The sequence below is a fragment of the Athene noctua genome, chromosome 5 (assembly GCF_965140245.1).
Source record: "Athene noctua chromosome 5, bAthNoc1.hap1.1, whole genome shotgun sequence".
NCBI lineage: Eukaryota > Metazoa > Chordata > Aves > Strigiformes > Strigidae > Athene > Athene noctua.
The window spans coordinates 43,098,875-43,121,897 of NC_134041.1; the positions used below are offsets into that span (position 1 = coordinate 43,098,875).

The 23,023-nt window shown below is 38.0% G+C and overlaps 1 protein-coding gene across 8 annotated transcripts in view; it reads right to left on the reverse strand.

The window, feature by feature from the left end:
- The window catches only part of KAT6B (lysine acetyltransferase 6B), a 121,654-nt gene that overhangs the window by 35,781 nt on the left and 62,850 nt on the right, over window positions 1-23,023 (reverse strand). For 5 of the 8 annotated variants that reach the window (XM_074907197.1, XM_074907199.1, XM_074907195.1 and 2 more), the window contains exons 4-12: window positions 17,197-17,312; window positions 16,949-17,030; window positions 15,798-15,930; window positions 11,304-12,235; window positions 10,244-10,365; window positions 8,478-8,593; window positions 6,262-6,403; window positions 3,048-3,209; window positions 501-594 (exon numbers count right to left, since the gene is read on the reverse strand). In XM_074907197.1, coding sequence (XP_074763298.1) covers window positions 501-594; window positions 3,048-3,209; window positions 6,262-6,403; window positions 8,478-8,593; window positions 10,244-10,365; window positions 11,304-12,235; window positions 15,798-15,930; window positions 16,949-17,030; window positions 17,197-17,312 — 1,899 coding nt within the window. Of the gene's footprint in view, window positions 1-500; window positions 595-3,047; window positions 3,210-6,261; window positions 6,404-8,477; window positions 8,594-10,243; window positions 10,366-11,303; window positions 12,236-15,797; window positions 15,931-16,948; window positions 17,031-17,196; window positions 17,313-23,023 lie in introns of those variants that run through there. The other 3 variants (XM_074907200.1, XM_074907201.1, XM_074907202.1) reach the window with 3 other exon arrangements.

Here is a 23,023-nt window from a genome sequence, read left to right on the forward strand (position 1 = left end):
TACACCTACACTTTTATTGGTAACAATTTCCACTAAGGAAGTGATGAACTTCAAGACAAAAACCAAAATAAATTCCTTCTATGCGCCAATTCTTCAGCTAAAGCATCTTATTTTAGCTAAAAAATTGTAAATTAGAAATATTAGAATGTAGACAATGCCTTGGACTAACACCTTCTTAGCTATAATCACAAATAATTGCTGCTTCTTATACTAATGAGCAAGGCAAAATGGAAAGTAATTTAGACAATTCATTCAGGGTAATAGCTTTGTGAGTTAATATTACTGCTGAGAGATCCATTCTCAATTTCCGTGAGTACAATAACAGAGCAGCAGTAAGTTTTTCACTTCAGGGAGCTTTTCTGTCCTATGTAAATATAAACAGAAATCCCATTATCTATTGATAAACAACAAAACGAGTTAAATAAAGTTTCATGTATTACAATTCCTTGTAACAGCATCAGCTCCCTGGATCACAAGTGTAAATAAAACACTTCACTTACTGAAATCAATGAGAAACCTTCCAAATCCTTGCCTTTGGTATTGGGGCATGATCATTATGCAGGAGACATTGTACTTCTGCTGGCAAAGCTTTTCCTGTGGGAAGGAGAAACAGATCAAGTATGTCAAAGCACTGCTGAAGTGGGCAATTGCCTGCACCTGCCACTGTCCTTGTAAAATATCCCAATAAGGTGAACAGATGCATGGGGTCAGTACCAAAGTCAAATAATTCCATGTTAATACTTCATTATAAGGAGGAAGTATCAAACATACCCTTCAAAATACTTATTAGTGAACTGCTCAGCATCTTAAACATTAAAATACATTATCTAAACAACATAATGAAGTTTAAGCGCTGTAAAGGAGGAGAAAGGTAAGACAACATATTTTCATGATTCGCTGACAATTCTGTCAAGGATGAAAAAGTGGAAAATAATATCCATACACATGATGAAGTTGTATTTTCTGCAATTGCTACATTAAGTGCCTGCTGGTTTCCATCTTTATTTTGTCTTCTTTCTCTAAATGAATATAAGAGTCAGGGTGGAGGGGAGGAACCCCATACCCACAGAACTACGAAGTTACACTTGAAGCATGCTAAATTTTTCAAAGCAAAATGCTTCGCACCTGAATCCAAATCAAGGCAGAACACTCAGAAGCCAGAGCTCTTTCAGACAGAGTGAACTAATATAACATACTGGCAATTGAGTCAAATATTACACTGATTATGACAACAGAAGGAAGAATCTCAACTATGGAGGTGTTTCAGCAACATAAGGTTATAAGTCCTTTCAGATTTAATGATAAAAAGGAAGAGCTTTCAAATCCTGTTACATTTAAAAGATCACACACCAAAAAAACCCCCCAAAGTCAGCACAAGGTAGTTTTCAGGGAGACCAAATAAATCAACTAAAAATATCCAGGTCAGCATTAACTGACAAGAAGTCATGTCAAGCACATATAGTTTAAGACACCACCTATCACTTCAGCCCCTCACTAAGATGACACCAGACCAGTGATGACACTGACAGGATCATGTGCCAGTACGCTGTTTCCAAACATTTCTTCAGCTGTGAGAACAGATACCCAAGCCATATTTTGCAAGGTGTCTTAGTTTCTACAGCATGGTGAATTATTCCCTCTGTATAGGCTACCTAAACCCTCAAAACTGTTGCTAGTATGAAGTTAATATCCTGGCAATGTATTTGTAATCTTGGAAGAAAAGACAGAGCATTTCTGCCAGCAAGAGCATACACACACAGAGGTTTTCTAAAAAAAAAAAAAAAAAAAAAAAAAAAAAAGGGGGGGGGGGGGGAAATGCAACAACACATGAACACATGCAGTTCAGCAAATAATTTGAGATTAAGTTTTTTTCCTCTAAGTTTTGGTAGTTAAAACATTTGTGATCAAATGTGACAGATAGTCTGGTCACACGCCACAGGGGGGAAGTGGGGGAAGAAGATGCATCCTTGCTGAAAAAAGGAGCAAACATCACGAGAGACTCACCTTAACACCTGCAGTATCTTAAATAAATCTAGAAAATACTTGCCTATATCAGAGTTGACATGTTTGTATGCCACAAGAACTTCTGACTGACATAAGAGACAGTGAAAATCATGCCTATACATCTCACTGTTACTTTAATCCCAGCAAGGCCCACATCTCAGAAGAACTGGCCAGACCCCCAAGAGATCGCTGTATAGTATGCAGGTACTTGAGAAGATTTTTAGACTTCTTCAAAACAGTATCTTCATACTAATCACCACTTAAAGAAAGAAAATTATATAGGTGATAGGAGGTGGTGATACTAGGAGCAAGTAGTACTGAATTTCTGAGTAACAGCACCAATTCATCACAATTCTTATGGACAATAATGGAAGCTTTTCTTGTTGCAGGCACATCCAATTATACTTCACCATTACTTTTGGTCATCTTTGTCACCACAGTACACATGGGTATTATTTTTGTTTATAGCAGCCATCTATTGCTTTAAAATTTAAAGCAAAAGCACAATCAACATACATATCCACTCTGAAGAAGGCATCCACCATAGTCAATGCATTCTTAAATTCAGTGCAGTGAGTAACTGCATTAGATCACACTGTACACAAGAGATGAACATGGCCACTTATGTCTAAATAGCCAGCCTGAATGAGCAGTAAAACCATGAAAACACATCAACATTTCAAACAACTAACACTTTTAAAAGTTAAGACTTGGTATACTATTGCAAAAATGGAAAAAGATTCAGTTTTCAACTGAAACCACACCACATTCTGGAAACAAACAAAAAAACCCCAAACCAACACTCCACTCCCCACAGCATGTGGTTGAATGCACATACAATTTCTCAATTTGCATCAGCCTTTGAGACAAGAAGATACAAGTGTATTTGAGACAACACACATTATATTTGAGATTTACGGAGAAGATTTCAGGCTTCCACATTTTTTTTCTTTGCTGTTGGCACAAGTATGAAGTAAAGCAGGAAATTAGGAATGTTAAAAAAACCCGATCACAATAAAAACAAACATCACTTTTTTTTTTACCTTAGAGAAATATCCAACTAAATGGCAGCCTTTCTCATCATTTTTTGTAAGGACATAGAAGAGGAATGGTTCTACATCATAATACAAGGTTTTGTGGTCCAGAAAGAGCTTAGCTAGCAAACAAAGATTCTGACAGTAAATTTTGCTCACATTTCCATCAACCTAGAAAGCAAGACAGATGCAGTTATTTCCAATGGCACAAAAAATGTTAGGACAAAACAACTTATGGAATCAATCATATCCCTAGAAGGAACGTGAACAATATGGTGTTACAGAAAGAAAACCACATTAAGGTTCAGAAGAAAAATGCCCCAGGTTCTTATTACATAAGAATTTTCCAGTGTGTACTAATTACTTTGCATGTGTAAGCATCTTCCAGGTATCCAGATTTATTAAACAAAGTAACTTCACCTACTCATTGTTTAAGTCAGACTTACCTCTTTCACTTCGTTCCTGGAAGGAAAATAAATATGACTGGCAGAGAATAAAAATTTACTAGCTAAAACTACATTAAACTGTGGTTTGCTAGAAGGTAGTGGTGTACAACAATTAAAATAGAACAAAAAACCCCCAATGAAGTGCATTATGTTGAATCCTTAAGGTGTAAGGCCAATGAATGAGTTGCCAATTATGTATCACTCACAGCAATGTTTTAGATAAATTAGACAAGACAAAATTTCTGTGCCAGACTAAAATGCTATTGAGTGAGAGAACTAAATATTCAGGCTAACTACTACAATTAGTCTAGGTATGTTATGAGTGTAAAGAGTCAAGCTGTGATTCAGACAGCTCCAGAAAAGACAGACACAGATGCAGATTTCCTCGATCAATTAGTTACTCCCTGAAAGGGATGGCTCAGTCAAAGGCAACAGCATTTTTGAAATAAGCATCTTAATGGAGAAGTTTGCTCGTACAGATACTCTTTGATGAAATCACTAGCTGTATTTCAGTGACAGCTAAATGGTATGTAAACCATGCTGAAAAAGAAGGCATATTTCTACTCTAACTCATCTTTTAGTAAGAATCCTAGTTACAAATGTGAGTAAAGCTCAACCTTTAGGATATATTTAGGGGTTTCAAGATGACTTCAACAGTATAGCTGCATTATCTGGGTTAAAGAAAAAAACATTTAATGAACAGCTACTGATTCTAAAGGCATAAGAATAAACACAGCACTCAACAACCTATCAAATACATTAAGCTCTCAACCAACTCACTCCATTGTCCATATATTTTTTATTCCTTTTCACACTTATTAGCAAGTGTTCAAATTAAATGCGAACATGAAGCAAGTAGAATTCATCACTGGGTAAGTCATAAGCCTGAAAACCCAAATTATGCAAGCTATCTGTTTCAGTAAGAACATTTGTACAAAACTTCTTCAATTCCAGCCAAACACAGCTTGTTCGTCAGTTTTAAATGTGAGAAGAGAAAAAGAAAAAAAAAAAAAAAAGAGGGACTGCAAGTTCAAAAGCAAGCATCTGTCGAAAGTTTCTTGGCTATAGCACAGTAGTAAACTATGTCAAAGTCTTCTCTCAAATCTGTCAAAGTCATGCTCTGGGCAGAGGCACATAAATCTTAAATGCCAAACTCGTTTCTATTTTTCTCAAAACCAGAAAGTATGAAGGAAACCACAAACCCTTCATTCTGCCCAACAGAAAACAGGTGCACAGAATTCCTGAAAGTACCAATAAAGGAAGGATTATCAGCTGATGAGTAGTTCTTACAGTTATCAGACTATAAACTGATGTTAACCTTTGAAATAAAATTTTAAAAATTTTAGAAATTCTTAACAGAAGTGCTTATTGAAGCACCTAAGATAAAGGAAATAAAAGCAGTGAAGAAAGAGTTGGGACATTGCTTTCACATGCACCTTGTTTTCCTTGTGTTTTTTGTGTCAATCCTTGACCTCTCCACCCCATTCTCACCGCTGTATTTTACTTTTTTTTTAACAAGTTTTTATTCACATGTTGGCAGTAGCTAATAAAAATAAACTGGAAAGCAGGATTTGCCTATTGTATGCTGCACAATTCTTACCATCTGCTAATAGAGAAAATGGGAATTATTTTGGACTGACTAGGACAATTTTGTTTCTTGATAGGAAAAGGAGTTAAGTCTGTTTAAAACTGAAGTCTTTTGCTGTCAGATCTACAGTCTTCATAAAAACCTGTCCAAGTCAGGAAGGAAGCCATCTTGATAAAGATAGCTATTTTTTTAATAGCACAAATCCAAACAAGTGAACCAAATACTAAGATTTTGTTCAAATTTAATAAGAACTTCAAGACTGCATCTACCATTGCTTGAATGAATAATGGCAATGACCAGGAAGACCAGACATTTATACAATATGAAAACACAAGTTTCAATTAGAATATATGATACCTGCAATTAAAAAGAAGTTATCAAGATACACATCTAAATACTGCTGTTGAGAAACAGCCTCAGACCAAGTCTTAATAACCCCAGCAGTCTTTTCTGTAAATGCAATCCTTAACAGCTCTTGAGAAACAGGAATGTGGAGGTTAACACACAGCTTTAATAACTGCAGGTATGCTATCTGAAACAGAATTCTGTTGTCCAGGATATCCTTCAAAGTTTAAAAGATGCTGTCTCTCAAGAGAATAGTGTAGATTATAAAAGAATACATTTCTACAAGCTCAACTGTGGACTTCCTAAATTCAGTGTTTTCTATCCAAAGTTAGACTGAACCTCCATCATCCAACCAGGATGTTCCAGGGCAGGTTTCTCAAATATCCAAAAGGAAGGTAAAAGCACTTAATAGCTGTATTTGTATTTTTAGAACAATACACAAGAAACTGTCTGCTTGCTTTTATACACTGGAAGCATCTACAAGATGATCAGTATTCTCTCAACCTCCAAGATACTCAAATAGCCAGATATGAATGGGTGCAAGAGGTACTTTTGCTGAGAAGGTAAAGGCAATCCAGTCAAAGGGCTGCCATTGCAGTACCCATCTAAGATGCATGCTATACAAGTATCTTAAGAGGTTGGCTAATGCACAAAGTACAAAGAAAGTAAGAATAGCAAGGGAACATGGCAGGGTGGGACAGCAAAGATGGACTTGTTTTTGCAGTGTAAGGAGAATCTCCAAGGAAGTATTTAAGTATGCTACAGTTTTCATGAGTTCTACAACTGGTCTGTAATGTCTACAAATTGGTTACTTTCAGAAATTTAGATTTCTTGATATACCTACCTCAAATACTGAAAGGTCATTTCTTCTGTAAATTTCATTGGCTGGAGGATGAAACCAGCCACATTTCTTTGAGTGCCTTAACAAAATGTTTTTACTTTTCATGTATTTAAGACAGAATTCACACAGGTAAAGCTTTGGTAATCTGTATGAAAATCAGAAAGATATTTTATACAGAAAAAAAATTTGTTGAATTCTGTAAAGAAGAAAGTTACCACAAAGTGAAAGGCCCTCCCCATTTAAATATAAGGTACGATAAGTACATGCTGCTTACATTTAAATAAATATCACATTAGAGTGAATGATTAAACATACACACATCAGCCATTAGAAAAGAAATAGAAGAAAAAAATCAGATTAAATCAAGCAGAGTGAACCTAATTCAATACAGTTGGAGTGCAGACAGTTGTTTTGCGGTCCAGACTCCAGTAGATCCCAGTTATTTCCCCCTTCCCACATTCTACCTAAGCCTTTGCTGTGGTCTCCATCAATGCAGGCACACTGGAGTCATACCTCAGGTTTCACCCTTTTTCCAACAAACACAAAGGAGGCACACAGAAGAATACAGGGAATCTCTCTCCCTTTAATCTTCCTTATTTTGTACATGGGGAAGGCTAGGAGATTATTTTTCTTTCCACTGTCTTCCAAATACTTGGGTGGGACTGCAAACTGGAGCAGGATTGAACCCCCTCACCCCCACCTAAACTATCACTTTACTTGAACAGAGAAGCCCATCCAAACTGTTTGCACACAGGCAGAAAGTCTCCCTTCCACACACCTCCATGACACAGGAAACACAGATGACTGTATTCCTCCAGGAAGGGTTCAGTTCCCACTACATACAAGTAAACCACATGCCCCATGTAAGACAATGCTGACCTGTGTTCTACATACTAGAAACCGCTCCTTTCATTGAATTTTATGGCTATTTACCTTCATTCTTAAATTACTGAAGCAGTGGAAGACTGCTGCAGAAACTATCCTACAAAGTTTCAGCGCAAAGGACAATCTATCAGCTCTGAAGTTACTGGCACATCCTGGGACACACTGGGATCACAACCATGGTTTACACTATTCTAAGAAAGTTTATCAACAACATAAGAAGTACTTTGAACTGTTTGTTGTATGATGTAATCACACTGCACTCAGAGCTGAGGACCACACTGCCTCCTACAGATGCCATTCCACTGTCACCTCATACTAAGAATTACCCGTCATTATGCCTCTATCTGGGATTAAGTAAGTTAATGGAACAGGTACCAACTCTTTCACAATATGATATAAATTGGAGGGAATAAGTAACTGAAATATTAACACTACAAAAGCAGTGGTATAGGCAATAAAAACACTCTACACTTTTTTAGCCCTTGTTTTTTATATTACCAATTAACAATATAGCCCTCATTCCCACCACGCAAATATGATAATATCTAGGAACGAGTGGGATGGAGAGAAAAGGCAGCTTACAATAATGCTATACAAAGGCATTTCTGGAACAGACCACATAACTTGGTTTTTTGTTATAGTAGTAGAGCTTGATAAACATACAGTTCTGAAAATCTCCATGTGTGCCATAGATCCAATGGATTCATAAAACATTTATTTTCAGCACATGCAAAAGTCAGCAGAGATCTTCTGAGCACACATACTAGTTCATGCTCTCTGCCTGACTCCGAGGTGCACCCTGGCAAAGAAGGCCAGAAATGAGACACTGTTGCCATGAGTTGCTCACTTTGACTTTATTTATCTAACATGTTCAGATTTCTCCCTGGTCCCTAGAAAGAGGAGGTTAACAAATTCTGGATGACAAACAAGATTAAGTGCTCTACATGGCCAGAAACTGGACATACCTGGTTGCAGTGGTTAAAAAACAAAAACCAGCTTAACAAAACCCGCACAAAACCACAAAACACCCAGCACAAAAAAATACACCAAGCAAAAACCAAAAAACCCACAAAGAAACCCCAGACAAAACCAGGCCAATACACACTCCAAGATTATGTTTATGCAGGACTAGGAAAAACAGCCTTCCATGATTAGAACTAGTTAAAAAAAAAAAAAAAAAAGACAAAAAAAGACAAATCCTTGTTCTCACTTTTAACTACAAAAGCATATTTACAAGTTGTAAATCATAAATAATTATAAAAGAGTAAGAGAATAAATTACAATTATCATAGTAAGTATTCCAACAATGTATGATGATCTTGACAACTCGCTACCTTGCGTATTCCTGTGGGTAAGGTGAAGAGTACCAGGTCTGGATCTCATATTTTCCGAATTCAATCACTGAAGGGTATCGCCCACTTGTTTCACCTGTGTTTTTACACCCAATTTTCTGTCAGGTGCAATAAAAGCAAAATATTATTTCTAGAAAAAGGAAAGTTAGCTTTAGATCATCAATTTCACCCAGTAAAGCTGTGAAAACCCTGAAGTATTCAAATCAGTTGCTAAAGTTCTTCCAACCTGGACAGAGGACATAAGTCTGCAAACAGCCAAGTATAAACAGTGAAAAATTTATTTCCAGGTGCCAAACAACTACACATGAAGTTAAATGAGCAGTGCATACAAGTAAGCACATACAAATAGATGGTGCATGGCCCAATCAAACAAGAAGCACAAGTGCCTCTGTTCTCATCTCTTGAAATACCTAGTGCGAGGACTTCTCTACAGTTCTATTTCAAACTCAAAGCTGTCCTTCTGCCAAAACAATGAGGGAGAAGGCATAAGATAAGCATAACCCTTCTAGAGTCCTTTTAATTTACCTCATAACAATCAACAGTATACTAACACACACTAATCCTGGCTATCATACTGACGTATCAGAAAATGACTACTAGACCCTGAAGTACTGGTAAATACAAAGAAGGAAGAAAGGTGGGAGTAAAGAAAAGGAATTTCAATGACAAATTTTAGAAGTCTTAGCACCTAGCATTTTTGGACTGCTTATGAAAGACAAAAAAAGGAGGAGATGGGAACAATTTTCCCCAAGCAAATGGAAGTGCAAACTAATAACAAAGTTGAATCTTTAAACTTGGTTCGAGTTTGTTGGTTAATACACTCTGAATGAAGACTATAAAAAGATCACTGCATTGAACCATAGCAGGTAATATCAGTTCTTGTACAGTAAACCTGAAATAAACCTAAGTGAATTCCATTACTGAAAAAAGTACAAGACATACTCTTTTATGATGCAATTTTATAAAAAATACCAATTGAAATGTTACATGCACCTCCCTACCCAGGTTCTCAAAGATACTGGTTGCTCATTTCATGGACACAGAAAAAGTAAAGTCTGGTTTGCTATGGGAAGATTCAGGTGCCATGTCCAGCTTCCTTGGCAAAAAAACCCCAAACCCTCAAACAAAACAATTCGGTCTCCACAAGGTTTAGTTTACCACTACATATGTTTAAGAACAACACTAACACCAGCTGGTATAAATAGTTTTAGTCAGATTCAGCTCAAATATTTTCACTGCTAGAAAAAGTCTGCAGTATTTAAACTCAAAGTGTGTTAAATAATTGCATAAAATGAAGTTACAGACTCACTAAACCCAGTTTCCCACCACCAAACAGTATTTGCTGGGACAGACTTAATTTTTTACATTGGTTGCTTTATCTACAGAGAAAAAAAAAAAATCATTGGGCACATTTTTACCGACCAACATCCTCTCCAGTCCCGACCAGGATGTCAGCTATGCTTAATCTCTATGCTTTATCAGTGGTACTCCTGTGCCCAAAATGCTCAAGCGTATCTTTCAAAATCTGTCCTAAGTGTCACTTATCATCTGACCCACTCCAGTATGATGCCTTGTCTCCCATTCAGGAGAATGTAACCGTATATACAGTGTATCCCAAATTAAATTCAGAACAAGCATGACATTAGATCAAAAGGTATATTATTAAAAACGAAGATGAATACACATATGAAGATTAAATGAGGTTTTATTTACAGAAATAACTACATTTTATGCAACATGATTCTTACCTCCAGGGAAAGTTCTCGAGCCTGCTTAAATACTTCCAAATCCTCCTGTGTAACAGTATCCTTGCTTCCCACCAGAAATACATCCGTATTTTCTTGTTTGATGCTTAGTTTGATTTCAGTATCTGTTATTCAAAACCAGCAAAAAGTTTATTTACAGACATGAAGACTATATGTGCCTTAGCAAAGTGATACTCCTAAAAAGCATTGTAGCAACTGTGGCTGTTATGACTCCCTATTTTAACTAAATTTGGGATTACCAAATAACAGAAATGAAACATTCCTCCCCTTTTTGTTTTGTAGTTTGCTGTTGCATGAGCTATTTTTGGTATTTGCTTGTCTGTCTGTCTAAGCCTTTACAGTCCAGTTTACTAAATTAGTTTTGAACCTCATGAAATGGAGTTTACTCTATCACTAGAACTATGCCAGGTGATAAATTCTGGTATACTCTACAAGGTAAAAAAGAAAAAAAAAATAAGAGGAAAAAAGTTGCCCTTTAAAGTTGGAGACCAGTGCTAAGCTAAGTCTACATTCAAACATTATAAATATATTCTTTTCTTAAATAAAAGCAATTATAAAAAAGGTAGCTCACAGCAGTACAGATCAAGTGTTGTGGAGACTAGCAGGATGGAACTGTTCATGAAAAAGCAATGGAGCAGAGGGAAATGAATTGAAATGCTCAATGTTATAAGCACTGACAGCACACAATCATGACGACAGCACTATTGCCAGAGAAAGGGCAGGGAAGAACAAGGAAATAGCATGAAAAATGGCTACTCATGCGGTACTACACAGCCATAAGCAACATTATGAAGGCATTTGGGGCTCCTAGTGTCACTACAGATGCAAAAAATAATAAAAAGGTGGTGTGGTATTAGTCAGAAAAAAAAAAAAAACCAAACATTTTCGGGATTTAGTCAGCATTAGATAAAAGGTCAAAGTTTTGTTGCTTTTGTATGAAAGTGAAGTAAGAACAAGAGAAATAGCTAAGACCTATGTGACAATATAAGAATTTTGGTTTGGACGGGACGCAGGTTTGGTTGGCGCTTTGACCTTTGCTTACCATCATCCTGATCAGGTTTAATCCTTCCGTCTGCCAAGCTCCCCTTCCCTGGTGAGGGGGTCCCCATCTGAGGGGTCACTTTATACTTTAATATGCCTAGATTCCTGTGCTTTTTAAGGAAAGTTGTTCTCTTGAGGTGAGCAATTGCTTTAAAAGCATGTCCTCTAGACACACCCCATCCAGAGGTACAGGCATGAGAAATAAACCTGCTCCCAACCTCTTTCTTTCCATAGAAACAGCTATTAGATTTTGATGTGGAAGATAATTCTGGTTTACGACGCAAATATTTGGGTGATGCATAGCTTGGGTGTCCCTTTTTTCGAGACTGTCCCTGAGTGGTATAGATATGAGAGAGTCCATCAAAGAGTCCCTTTAGCTGACTATTATTAGGAAGGCTACTAAAGGAGGGTACACTTGACCGACTGGAAGAACTTTGGGGAGAGTTAGAAGAAGTGGAAGTGCTGGATTTTTGCGAACTGGGGCTCTGACCAGAGATGGGGGTTGGGGGTAGAAGTGAAGAAGGTGGAGGTTTTAGCTTTTGTGTGGTACCTGTAGCCAACACAAGAGAAGTGCATGACTGTTTCTGAGAGACCTTTTTCCTTGGACGATAGTGCTTTGAAAAGTCTATTATTTCACCTCGTGATCTGCGACCATCAGGTGATGGTGTAAAGAACTTAGTAAGGCCATCAATGAGCCCTTTGGTTTTCTTGTTAACTTTAAGTGTAGAGGCAGATATGTAGGTGGAGGTGGTGGTGATTTTGGTGGTGGCACCAGGCCGAGTGGGGTCTGTAACAGGCAATCTGCTGCTTGAATCCTTCACAGATGCAGCATGACCAGATGAAGGTGTGGTACAGACTTTAGTCTTTTGACCCCTACCAGGTGACCCCCTTCCTGTGAATGCATTCACGGATCCTTCATCACTGGTTACAGACCTATGCAAAAATTTGGAAAATGAAAATCAGCATTAAACGTCTGTAACTACTGCCAAACAGTACTACAATTTATACAAGTTACTTATGCCACTGTACTTAATCTCTAAAGAAATTTAAAGACATATACACTTTGGAAATACATTTCACATTATGACATAACATCCAACTACTCCCCCCCCCCCTTTTTTTTTTTTCCCCCTAGCCTCCTTTTCTTAAAAAGACATTCCACAGTACATATAAATAGAAGCAGCTGGGATAGTAGGATCTCCAAAGTATATAGTCTCCCCACCTACTTTTAGGCATCATAGAAGCGTGCTTCTTTGGGGAAAAACACCAATGCACTGTGTCCGAGCACATCAACTGATCCATCACCACAGAGTTTATTGTACACACAAAGGAGATACACATGTTCAGTGTTAATAAATTACTGCATATCAAAACACTTAACTTCAGACTACATTTGTTTAAATTGTAGAGAAAGTCTATTAGTCCTTTAAAGCAATACAGTCAGTTTTCAAGAAACTGCTATTTTTTCCATACTGTATGTTAACACTAGTGTAAAAATTACCACCAAAGACCTAAAAGCAAAGTGAGGTAGTTTATGAAGAGCTTTACAACAAAACCGAAAAAATAGACTCTGTTTCCTTTAGAAATTGTAACAATAGCAAAACCAAAAATAGCCAAGAAAAGGGTGTTTGAAGAAAAGACATAAACCAGTCAGTGGAAGGTGTTAAGAGTGGTATATGTTATTTAAATGCTAGGAAGAAAAAGAACATGCTGAAAGCCAATGTTTGTGACACCAGAAGCACAGGTAGCTGGTCGCAAATGACTGAAGAGAGGAACAAGACTGAATGATACGCTGAAGAGCAGTAAATTGTAAGTATATAGAAACACAAGGTTTAAAAATATTTGCAGTAAAAGAAATAGGTATCAGGAGGCATGATCAAATTGCAAATCCAAACAAAGCTATACAGTTGAATCAAATGCTTCTATTCCCTCTTCCATCTTGCTCTTTGAAGTTAGCTTATTTACTCTGCAGTGGAAAGTTTTCTTCCACAGATTTTGCCTTCTTAATTGAGATGCTGAAGTAATTAATTCCAACAGGTTGCTTCTAATTAGAGATTGAACAGCCTGGGGCGACCATCTGGTTTACTGAACTCCAAGGGCCCACCAGTTTAAGAACTAGCCCCTTTTCCACTCACACATCCCTAAATTTGGTTAGCTTCTAAGAGGCAACAAAACCAAAAACTTCTAAGCCTTTTGAATCCTTTGGTGTCATAAGCTTATGTCCATCACAAGACCTATTCTCACTACCAGGTGCAGTAATCACCATCAGTGCCAGGGGCCAAACACACCTGGTTTTAGTTAATCCTACACAGTAATTTGCCTGTGAAGGGCTTCCTACAGATGGTCAACCAGCAAAAAATTACTGCAGTACTACTGGACAGATTTCTTTGTAGAGACAAAAAAAACTTAAGTGGCATTAGCTAACCTTCCTGTATTTCCTGTGACCACAGACTTTTAATTATGACACTGTCATTTTCTGTACCTCATGATCAATTTTAAATAGGATTACATTAGGAAGAGTCTCTCCCCTTATCCCATCTCCTACTCACTGTTTTTCCAATACAGGATTACTTTGTTTTCTTCATACAGATAATTATTAGGCATTGAAGTCACAGAAGTGTGCCCATAGTATTTAAAATATTTATTACACAAAGAACACTCACAAGTACTATAACATGCTCATGTGCTATAAAGAAGAGGAAATCTTTATAAAAATACTCACAATCATCATGCAATGTTCAGAGAACTTCTGCATCCTCTATTATGACATTTACTTTAAAAGTTGTATCTCAGAATCCCATTAGCAAAATATCACAGTAAAACCCTCATAACCTTCCAACCTTTGTTCTACATGTATGAGGAAGGAGGAGAAACAGAATTACTGTCAGACAAACATTCTTTCTAAATCCACTGTGGGAACCCAAATCAGGAATGTGTTTGGAGAAGATGGCAGTACTGTATTAGAACCCTAACCTCCAAGTTGAAGGCTTAGGAGTTTTCAAAGGGGTAAAACTAGAAGTGTAGATAGAGATATATGGAATATTTTTATTATACACACAGTGGTATATAGGAATTTCAGTTAAAACACTGAAAGTTGTATGGCTATTTCAATGACCTTCAAATTCCTAAGTTATTTAGTCAGGAAGAGAATGGAGAAGTAAAAGAATGTTTCACCCATTCTTCCTTTAACAACATGCTCTCATGAGCCACTACAACTATATCTTTTACTTTCATGTAGCACGACACTTCATCCTTGTCCTGTACTGCTTTCCTAGTGCAACATACGCTGCAGTTCAGGACAAGGACCAAAAAAGGCAAAATAAGAGATCCTGGCAGAGAGAAAAGAGAAAGAGAATATACCAAGCTGCACAACACCAAGTACATCAACCTGACTAGTGTGCCATATCCTAGTACTGAGAGTACATTTTTTTTTTCCCTTCTGTTTTTACATGTTGGCTCCACTGGCTCTAGAAATCCTTATTTTGCAAAATGCAAAGTTTTACAGCAGCTACCGTGCAACTCTGAAGAATATCAAACAGGTGTTTAGACTACAGAGAAAAATGGTTGGGTAACAGCCACATGACAGAATGAGTAGTAGATAGAGCCAGAAAGCTTTACAGCTGCTGAGTTGACATGGCCAAACAGATAGTTAAGTAGAAGGAGAAGAAAGGTGTATGTGGATAGGAACATGTGATGGAGGGCAACATACTACTTGAGTTAACACAGAATCTGTTCCTGTTTAACATTCAGTGTAATGTCAACTCAGCATTTGATCACTACTTAAACAATCCTCCAACCAAGCCTTGAGATGTTCAGCTACAGTGTTCCCTGGAAAAATAGATGCCAAAAGAATTACAGCATTCTCTTGTCTTAGATAAACACATTCCCAAGAAGCAAGAGGAACTGCAACCTCTTCCCTAGTAACCAGTGGCAGCTTAACAGCAGAATTCAAATAATAATTTTTTCCAGAGTACCACTGAAACTAGAACTTCTGTAGCTCTTGCATAATTTTCATTTTGGAGTGGGTTTTGTGAGCTGATATTAACTAATGAAGTCATTTTTATACAACTTTTGAGTAGGTCTTTGAGCAGAACAGTTTTCTGAAGTTGGAAATAATAACTCACTATTATCCACTTAGCATAGATTTTGTATGTACTTCAATTATTTGAAGTTACACTTAAAAGATAGCTGTGGCATATGTTATCATGCAGACTTTTATTTGCATCTGCTATAGGTACAAGTTTTTTTAAAAAATGATGGGATCTAGAAACATAAGTCACAGGAAGTTTTTTCATCATATTTTGACATGACACAGAAAGCACCCACTATAATTAAGCTGTTGTTGGCCATTGTGCTGAAAAGCATATACTAGAATACTTATCACATACCTTCCCCAACTTGAAATAGCATTAAAAACTGTAGTTGAACCTCCATCAACTCTTACCTGACTACATTCTCAGAAACATTTACAAAAAAAAATTCAAGAGAAACCTACAACATTCGTTGCTTTAGTTTATTTTTCGGTCGTCCAATAGGTTTTGCATATCGTCGCCTTATTTGGGCAGCTTTCTCATGAAGTAGCTTTCTCCCTTTCTTCTTTGGTCTACAGACCTGGCAAATCCACATTCCTACATAAAGGAAAAAGTTTAATAGTACACAGTTTAATCTGTACTGCAGGTGTCTACCAAGATACATGCCATGTATTACAAGGTCAACAAATTATATTATGAACAAGACATGGGAAAGGAGAAGTGGACAAAGAAAAGTGATCCACTTCTACCCATGCTTTGAAATTTCTGAAGGCAAAGTGTATCATGAAAGGGGAACGGGAAAAAAAGGTAATAAGGATCACAGAAAAGATTATGAGCAAATGGGTTCTTAAAAGAATTTCTGTTTTAATTTGTCCCTCCTTATATTACCTAGATCTTTCTTCAGACACAAGTAAGACTGGGGGCGGGGGGGGGGAAATCACATGTGTGTTACAAAGCAGTCTAGACCACAGTGCACTCAAAAAAATACCAGATCACGCACAAGTATGTTTAATATACAACAACTTCAATTTGGCAACCTTTTAACATTAAATGACCATATCTGAACACTTAAATAAGTGTTATAAGGCTGGGGACTTGGGAGAGGAAAAAAAAAAACCCTGGAAGAAGTCTTTAGTATAACTTTTAAGATTAAATAGGGAAAGCCATAAAGATGTGAAAGCAGAAGTAAGAGGTGCCATATATCAGAAATCTAGAGATTAGAGAACCTGAAGACACAGGTACAGGTGTTTTGTCTGTTTTTTAAATTACTCTTACAGAAGGCATGAAGAAGCAGGCTCTTTCACCTGCGCTACATTTCTTTGTCAGTGTATATACTCCAAACATTTTAACAGCCTTCACAAAACTTCACCTTCAATAAACTGGCCAACAACTCAATTCACAGTGAATTCACCTGGTCAGCTGACCACAGACCTTTACTATTTTCCTGAGGAAAAAAAAAACTCAAGTGAAGAAAAATAAAAGTGGCTTTGACATGGTTGAAATCATACTGTTTACCAATGCAAAAATAATTAGCATGCTCAAGAGCTTTTGGTCACTTAATACGAGAAAAGACTGTGAATGAAAGTATTTTCATTTAAAGGATTTTTATTATCACCTTTTGGCATTCGGGAAAGTGGTGGGTCACAGCACTCCATGTGGAACCCTCTATCACAGGAGTCGCAAAAAAGCATGTTATCCTGAAGGGGGGTGGGGGGAGGGGAGTGGTGGGAGGAAGAGGAAGAGGAAAAAAAGACTTAATACAGCATTGCTTGAAGTTGTACATCAGTGATTTGTATTTGCACATGTGCTAAGCACAGAGCTATGGTAAACAAAAGTCAGATAACACTCAACAGTCTAACTTACTGCATTTTTGCCTTGGATCCTACATGCACTGCATGTCTTGCATTCAATACACTGCCATCTTAAGGCCTTCACATTTGTTGTTAACTCAGGACAGAATTTCAAACATGACGGATGTCCTAAAAAAACCAAAATATTTAAAGCTTGAGATTTAACATTGATAAAACTGATTCTTAAATTCAACAGGATGTAGTCAGCATCCTCAGAACCTTGCAAGCACCAGCTGCTTTCAGAACTCTGCAACACATTAACTCATCTGCTCCATACAAAGATACATAACTGCCATAAAACTTGCTTAAGAAGACAGGTAGAAAGTTGACTTCTACTGTAACTGACATCTGTGAGTGGACTACACAGGCACCTGAAATTGAATTTTTATTTTCACTAGGTTATTTCCATAGCATATTAAACTGCCATTGGTTCTGAAAAAAGTATTTTTACAAACTTGACCCCATTGTCCTTTCACAGCAGTGCAACATAAATAGAGGAAAGCTTTGGATAAAATAGTTTTTGTTATTTTTTTAAGTATACAAAATCTTACCAGAGAACTTAATAGTCAAACTATATGCATTTTTCATTCCAACTTACTAGGTAATTATATATACAAAGACCAGCTTCAGAGCAGTAAGAAGGAAAAAAAAAAAGAAGCAGGCAACTGGCAGAAGAAAAGCTTACTGCAAAGGAGGATTTAAAACAGGGGGGAAAGAGTAGCTGAACTACTACCTCCCATGAAATATTATTTTATTCCCTGGTGGGACCATCCTCTTTTCATGGCAGCCTAGAAGGCCTACATGACTTTTCCAATTAATAGAAGATACCAGACAAGTTAACACATACAACACCGGCAGTGGTTTTTCATATCTTCAACAGCCTCAGTGGAGTATACCCTTAATCCAGAAAAGATAAAAGCACTGCTAAATAGGATGGGATAAGCCTTCTCAGGGAAACACTTTTTGACAGTATTATATTCAGAGATTATCAAGAACATCAACCCACAAGATAAGAATCCCTGACGCCATGATACACTTAGACATGGCTGCAGTGATATGATGCGCATGAAGGATGATTTCTTCTAACTGTCAGAGTGGGGATACGTGCCTTCTCCCACAGTGATTCAGAATTCCTCCATCCATTGCTTCTAAGTCCAAGACTGAGCTAAACCACCACAAACAAGAATGCAGGCTAATTCATGAGCATTTGCTATTTTTGTCTTCTAACAGACTGAGGCATGAATGGCAAAGATGACTGTTGGAATGCAAAAGACATTTTAAGAAGTATAAATTTCCAATTTTATTTCCTCTTATTACATATACCCAAGTCTTAATCCACTTTTTGTTAAATTTTGAAAGGCAACTTAAATTGCATAAATATTGCCTATTCTCAAAATAAAATGCAGGAATATATAATCTATTAGGTAAAGATCAATCAATTGGGATAGTCTCCATCCCCTGCTAGATGCAGGAGGAAATATGGTAACAAGTGATGAGGGAAAGGCTGAGGTGCTTAATGCCTTCTTTGCCTCAGTCTGTAATAACAAGGCTAGTTGTACTGAGGGAATCCAGCCTCCTCAGCCAGAAGACAGAGACTGGGAGAATGACCCCCCTGCATTCCAGGAGACAGTCAGTGACCTGCTACATCACACAGACACACACAACTCTATGGGACCCGATGGGATACACCCGAGGGTGTTGAAGGAGCTGGCTGGGGTGCTTGCCAGGCCACTCTCTATCATTTACCAGTGGTCCTGGCTGACCGGGGAGGTCCCAACAGATTGGAAATTGGCCAGTGTGACGCCCATCTGTAAGAGGGGTCAGAAGGATGATCCAGGAAATTACAGGCCTGTCTGCTTGACTTCGGTGCCTGGGAAACTGATGGAGCAGCTCATCCTAAACACCATCAGGCAACACATGAGGGACAACCAGATGCTCAGGCCCAGCCAGCATGAGTTTATGAAAGACAGGTCCTGCTTCACAAACCTGATCTCCTTCTACGACAGGACGACCTGCTTATTGGATGAGGGAAAGGCTCTGGATATAGTTTACCTTGACTTTAGCAAGGCTTTTGACACCATTTCCCACAGCATTCTCCTGGCAAAAATGGCTGCTTGAGATTTGGACAATCACACACTTTGCTGGGTAAAAAACTGGCTGGATGACCGGGCCCAGAAAGCTGTGGTAAACTGAGTTAAATCCAGTTGGTGGCCAGTCACGAGTGGTGTCCCCCAGGGCTTGGTTTTGGGGCCACTCCTGTTTAACATCTTTACTGATGATCTAGACAAGGGGATTGAGTGTACTCTCAGTAAGTTTGCAGACCACACCAAGTTGGGTGGGAGTGTTGATCTGCTCGAGGGTAGGGAGGCTCTGCAGAGAGACCTGGACAGGCTGGAGCCATGGGCTGAGGCCACCTGGAGGAGTTTCAATAAGGGCAAATGCCGGGGGCTGCCCTTGGGCCACAACAACCCCCAGCAGCACTACAGGCTTGGGGAGGAGTGGCTGAAGAGCTGCCAGTCAGAGAGGGACCTGGGGGTGTTGATTGACAGCCGACTGAATATGAGCCAGCAGTGTGCCCAGGTGGCCAAGGCGGCCAATGGCATCCTGGTTTGTATCAGGATTAGTGTGGCCAGCAGGGACAGGGAAGTGATCTTGCCCCTGTACTCGGCACTGGTGAGGCCGCACCTTGATGACTGTGTTCAGTTTTGGGCCCCTCACTACAAAAAGGACATTGAATGACTCGAGCATGTCCAGAGAAGGGCTACAAAGCTGGTCAAGGGTCTGGAACACACGTCCTATGAGGAGCAGCTGAGGGAACTGGGGGTGTTTAGTCTGGAGAAGAGGAGGCTGAGGGGAGACCTCATCGCCCTCTACAGCTACCTGAAAGGAGGTTGCAGAGAGCTGGGGATGAGCCTCTTTAACCAAGTAATAAGCGATAGGACAAGAGGTAATGGCCTCAAGTTGCGCCAGGGAAGGTTTAGACTGGATATTAGGAAGCATTTCTTTACAGAGCGGGTTGTTAGGCGTTGGAATGGGCTGCCCAGGGAGGTGGTGGAGTCCCCATCCCTGGAGGTGTTCAAGAGTAGGGTTGATTTGGAGCTTAAGGATATGCTGTAGGTAGGAACTGTGCTAGGTGAACGGTTGGACTCTAAGATGATCTCCAGGGTCCTTTACAACCTAGATGATTCTGTGAATTAATTCAAAGAGTAGTTTCAAAAGCAAAAACATTGAAAAGACCTTGCCATTTGATTCTTAGTGTAGAGGTTAAGATACATTAAGAAATTTTTGTAGTTAAAACTGAGTCTGAACTTAAAGTGACTATTTTTCTTAAAGTGGCAAATATACTCTGTAACTGCATAGTTGAGTTTGATGCTACACTGTTCCCTCCAATAAAACTTAACAAGTGCTCCATTTAAAAAAGTATCTGCCAGGAAATAAGAAAAAAGCTCCCTAGAGTGGCTGATATTAACAATCAATATCACAGAAAGATTTTTCATCAACCATGATTTAACAACTATCTTAACACATTAAAGTGCAATCATAAACCAATTACCTCAATATAAGTACATTTAAGTCAAGTTATCTACCCTGCACAGAAGTGATTTACTTCAAGGAGCAAGTAAGTTGGGGTTTTAACTGTTGGATTTAACTTTGCCTTAAGTAAATGACCGAGAAGTATAAACACAAGAAACATCCGTTCTCACTGGTTGGTAACTATGCACAGATTAGGCGTAACAAGAAATTTCTCTGTTATCTATCAATGTAACATTTCTCATTCAAGCAATTACATGGCTTAATACATTTGTTAATATACTCAGGTGTCAGCTTTTACTATTGGACAAAAATTCAAGAAAAAAAACTTATTGGTATTAAATTTCAAGGTTCTGCCTGCAACTCCAAGTCCTTAAGCCACAAGTAACTAGAGGCTGGAAGAGTGCAAATCACAATCATCAGTATGCACTTGCCATGTGCTTTTACTGTCTTTGCTAGGTATGCACTAGCAGAGAAAGCACAGAAATGTTCACATTTCAAAATAACATATGGTATTGTTCTTTAATGGCTGATAACACTTGCAGTCTTCACTTAGAACACAAATTGACATAGTGCAAATATAACAGTAACAATTACAGGGTAATGCCTACCAGACATGAAGTGGTAATCAACACTTTTGAAAGGGACTCTGTTTTAACTACTGTTGTAGTTTAACAAATTTCTGTAATCAGTTAAACAGAGTCACTGTGACCTTCAGTGATTTTACAGCTAGTTTCTTTAAATTTGAAAGAGTTGAAGAGTGAAAGCATGTTTCTGGCTTCAAAATTCGTAGTATTTCAGTTCTAACTGCAATACACTGAAATCAAGAACATACTATCTTCTCCATATCCAGAAGCTAATACATCTGCCAAGAGGTTTTCAACACTTGATCAAACTCTAGTTTGAAGTGTTTCAGATGGTAATTTCTCCTGGTTCAATCATGTGACTTTCTTTTAAATCTCAGCAGATTTAGTGTAGCACACAATTTAACAGATTACTGGAAACTTAGACATTCGGAGGCTGACAGTTTCCACCAAGAATACATATAGGCTTACTTTAAACTAAATCTATTAGAAATTAAATGCTTTACATCTTTCTTATCCATTCCAGTAAGAAAAGGTTAAGATGTGATATGTTGATGTGGCAGAAATAGGCGAGATCAGGAAGTTAGAGCATCTCACTCCCTTGTGACTTGAGGCAACTTCTTTAACCCGCCCACCTTTATTTTCTCATTGCAAATTTGGGCTTTGTTTATTCTTCAAAAGATTTGACAAAACAACTAGTCTTCTAAAACAACAAACATTATATCAGTAACAACAATTATGTACAGTGCAAAGTCAGATATGCTAATGTCTCCAGTTATTTCCAACTGATACAAATGGTGGGAACTAATATATAATTCACAATAAAATCCCCTGTGTTTGATAACCTTTTAGATAGAAAGCATTATTATTTAGGGTTACTACAGCTATAAACAGTGAAGATCAGTGCCAGGCACACAGGAGCTTTTCCACCTGCAGATTTCTTAGCAGTTCATTTTATGTGACTAACCAATGTCTTCCCATAGTCAGCAGTAATTAAGACAATTTCCATATGACCTTATTCTTAAAGCGTACCCCTAAGACTCCTTTATGAAGCAATCTACACAGTCCTTCCCAAACCTTTCTGTCCCTATTTCTCAACCTGACTCTTATGTCTTCATTGTTCTGCTCTTCAGCCTTCCCTACCCGTCTTTGATTGGTAACCCTCTTACCTTCTCAGCCTAACATACTATTTGTTTGAAAGGACAGTACCCACAGGTATTCTACTTCTAGATATTCCTCCTGCATTTTAAAAATATTTTTATAGTTCCCCAATAACTCAACTTTTTTTTTCTTCCTCTTTCCAAAATTTCAACTCCCTTTTAAAAATCTATCAGCTGCAGCTCTTTAATTGCTCCTTCACCTTTCAACTGGGAAAACAGAAGTAGAGTTTGATTCCAATTCTTGATTCTATTGATTTTGAAAATCAAAAGATAGGGGAAACAGGAGAGAAAAAAAAAAATAAAGGAATAATGTTTGCTTTTATACCAGGATTTGTTTTCTCACATCTGACATCCCTCATCTTACTCCTTAGAAAACACCCTGTGCAAAGTGACATAGTGCATTTCATTTCCATTGCCCAAATACATTACCTTCCCAAATAACACAAAATAAGAGTGATATCAATGAAATGTGCAGATATCCAGATAGTTCTCGCTTTCAGAACACAGAAGCATTACCTGAAGAGACATGAGCAACTGACACAAAAACATAAAGGAAAGCAGACAT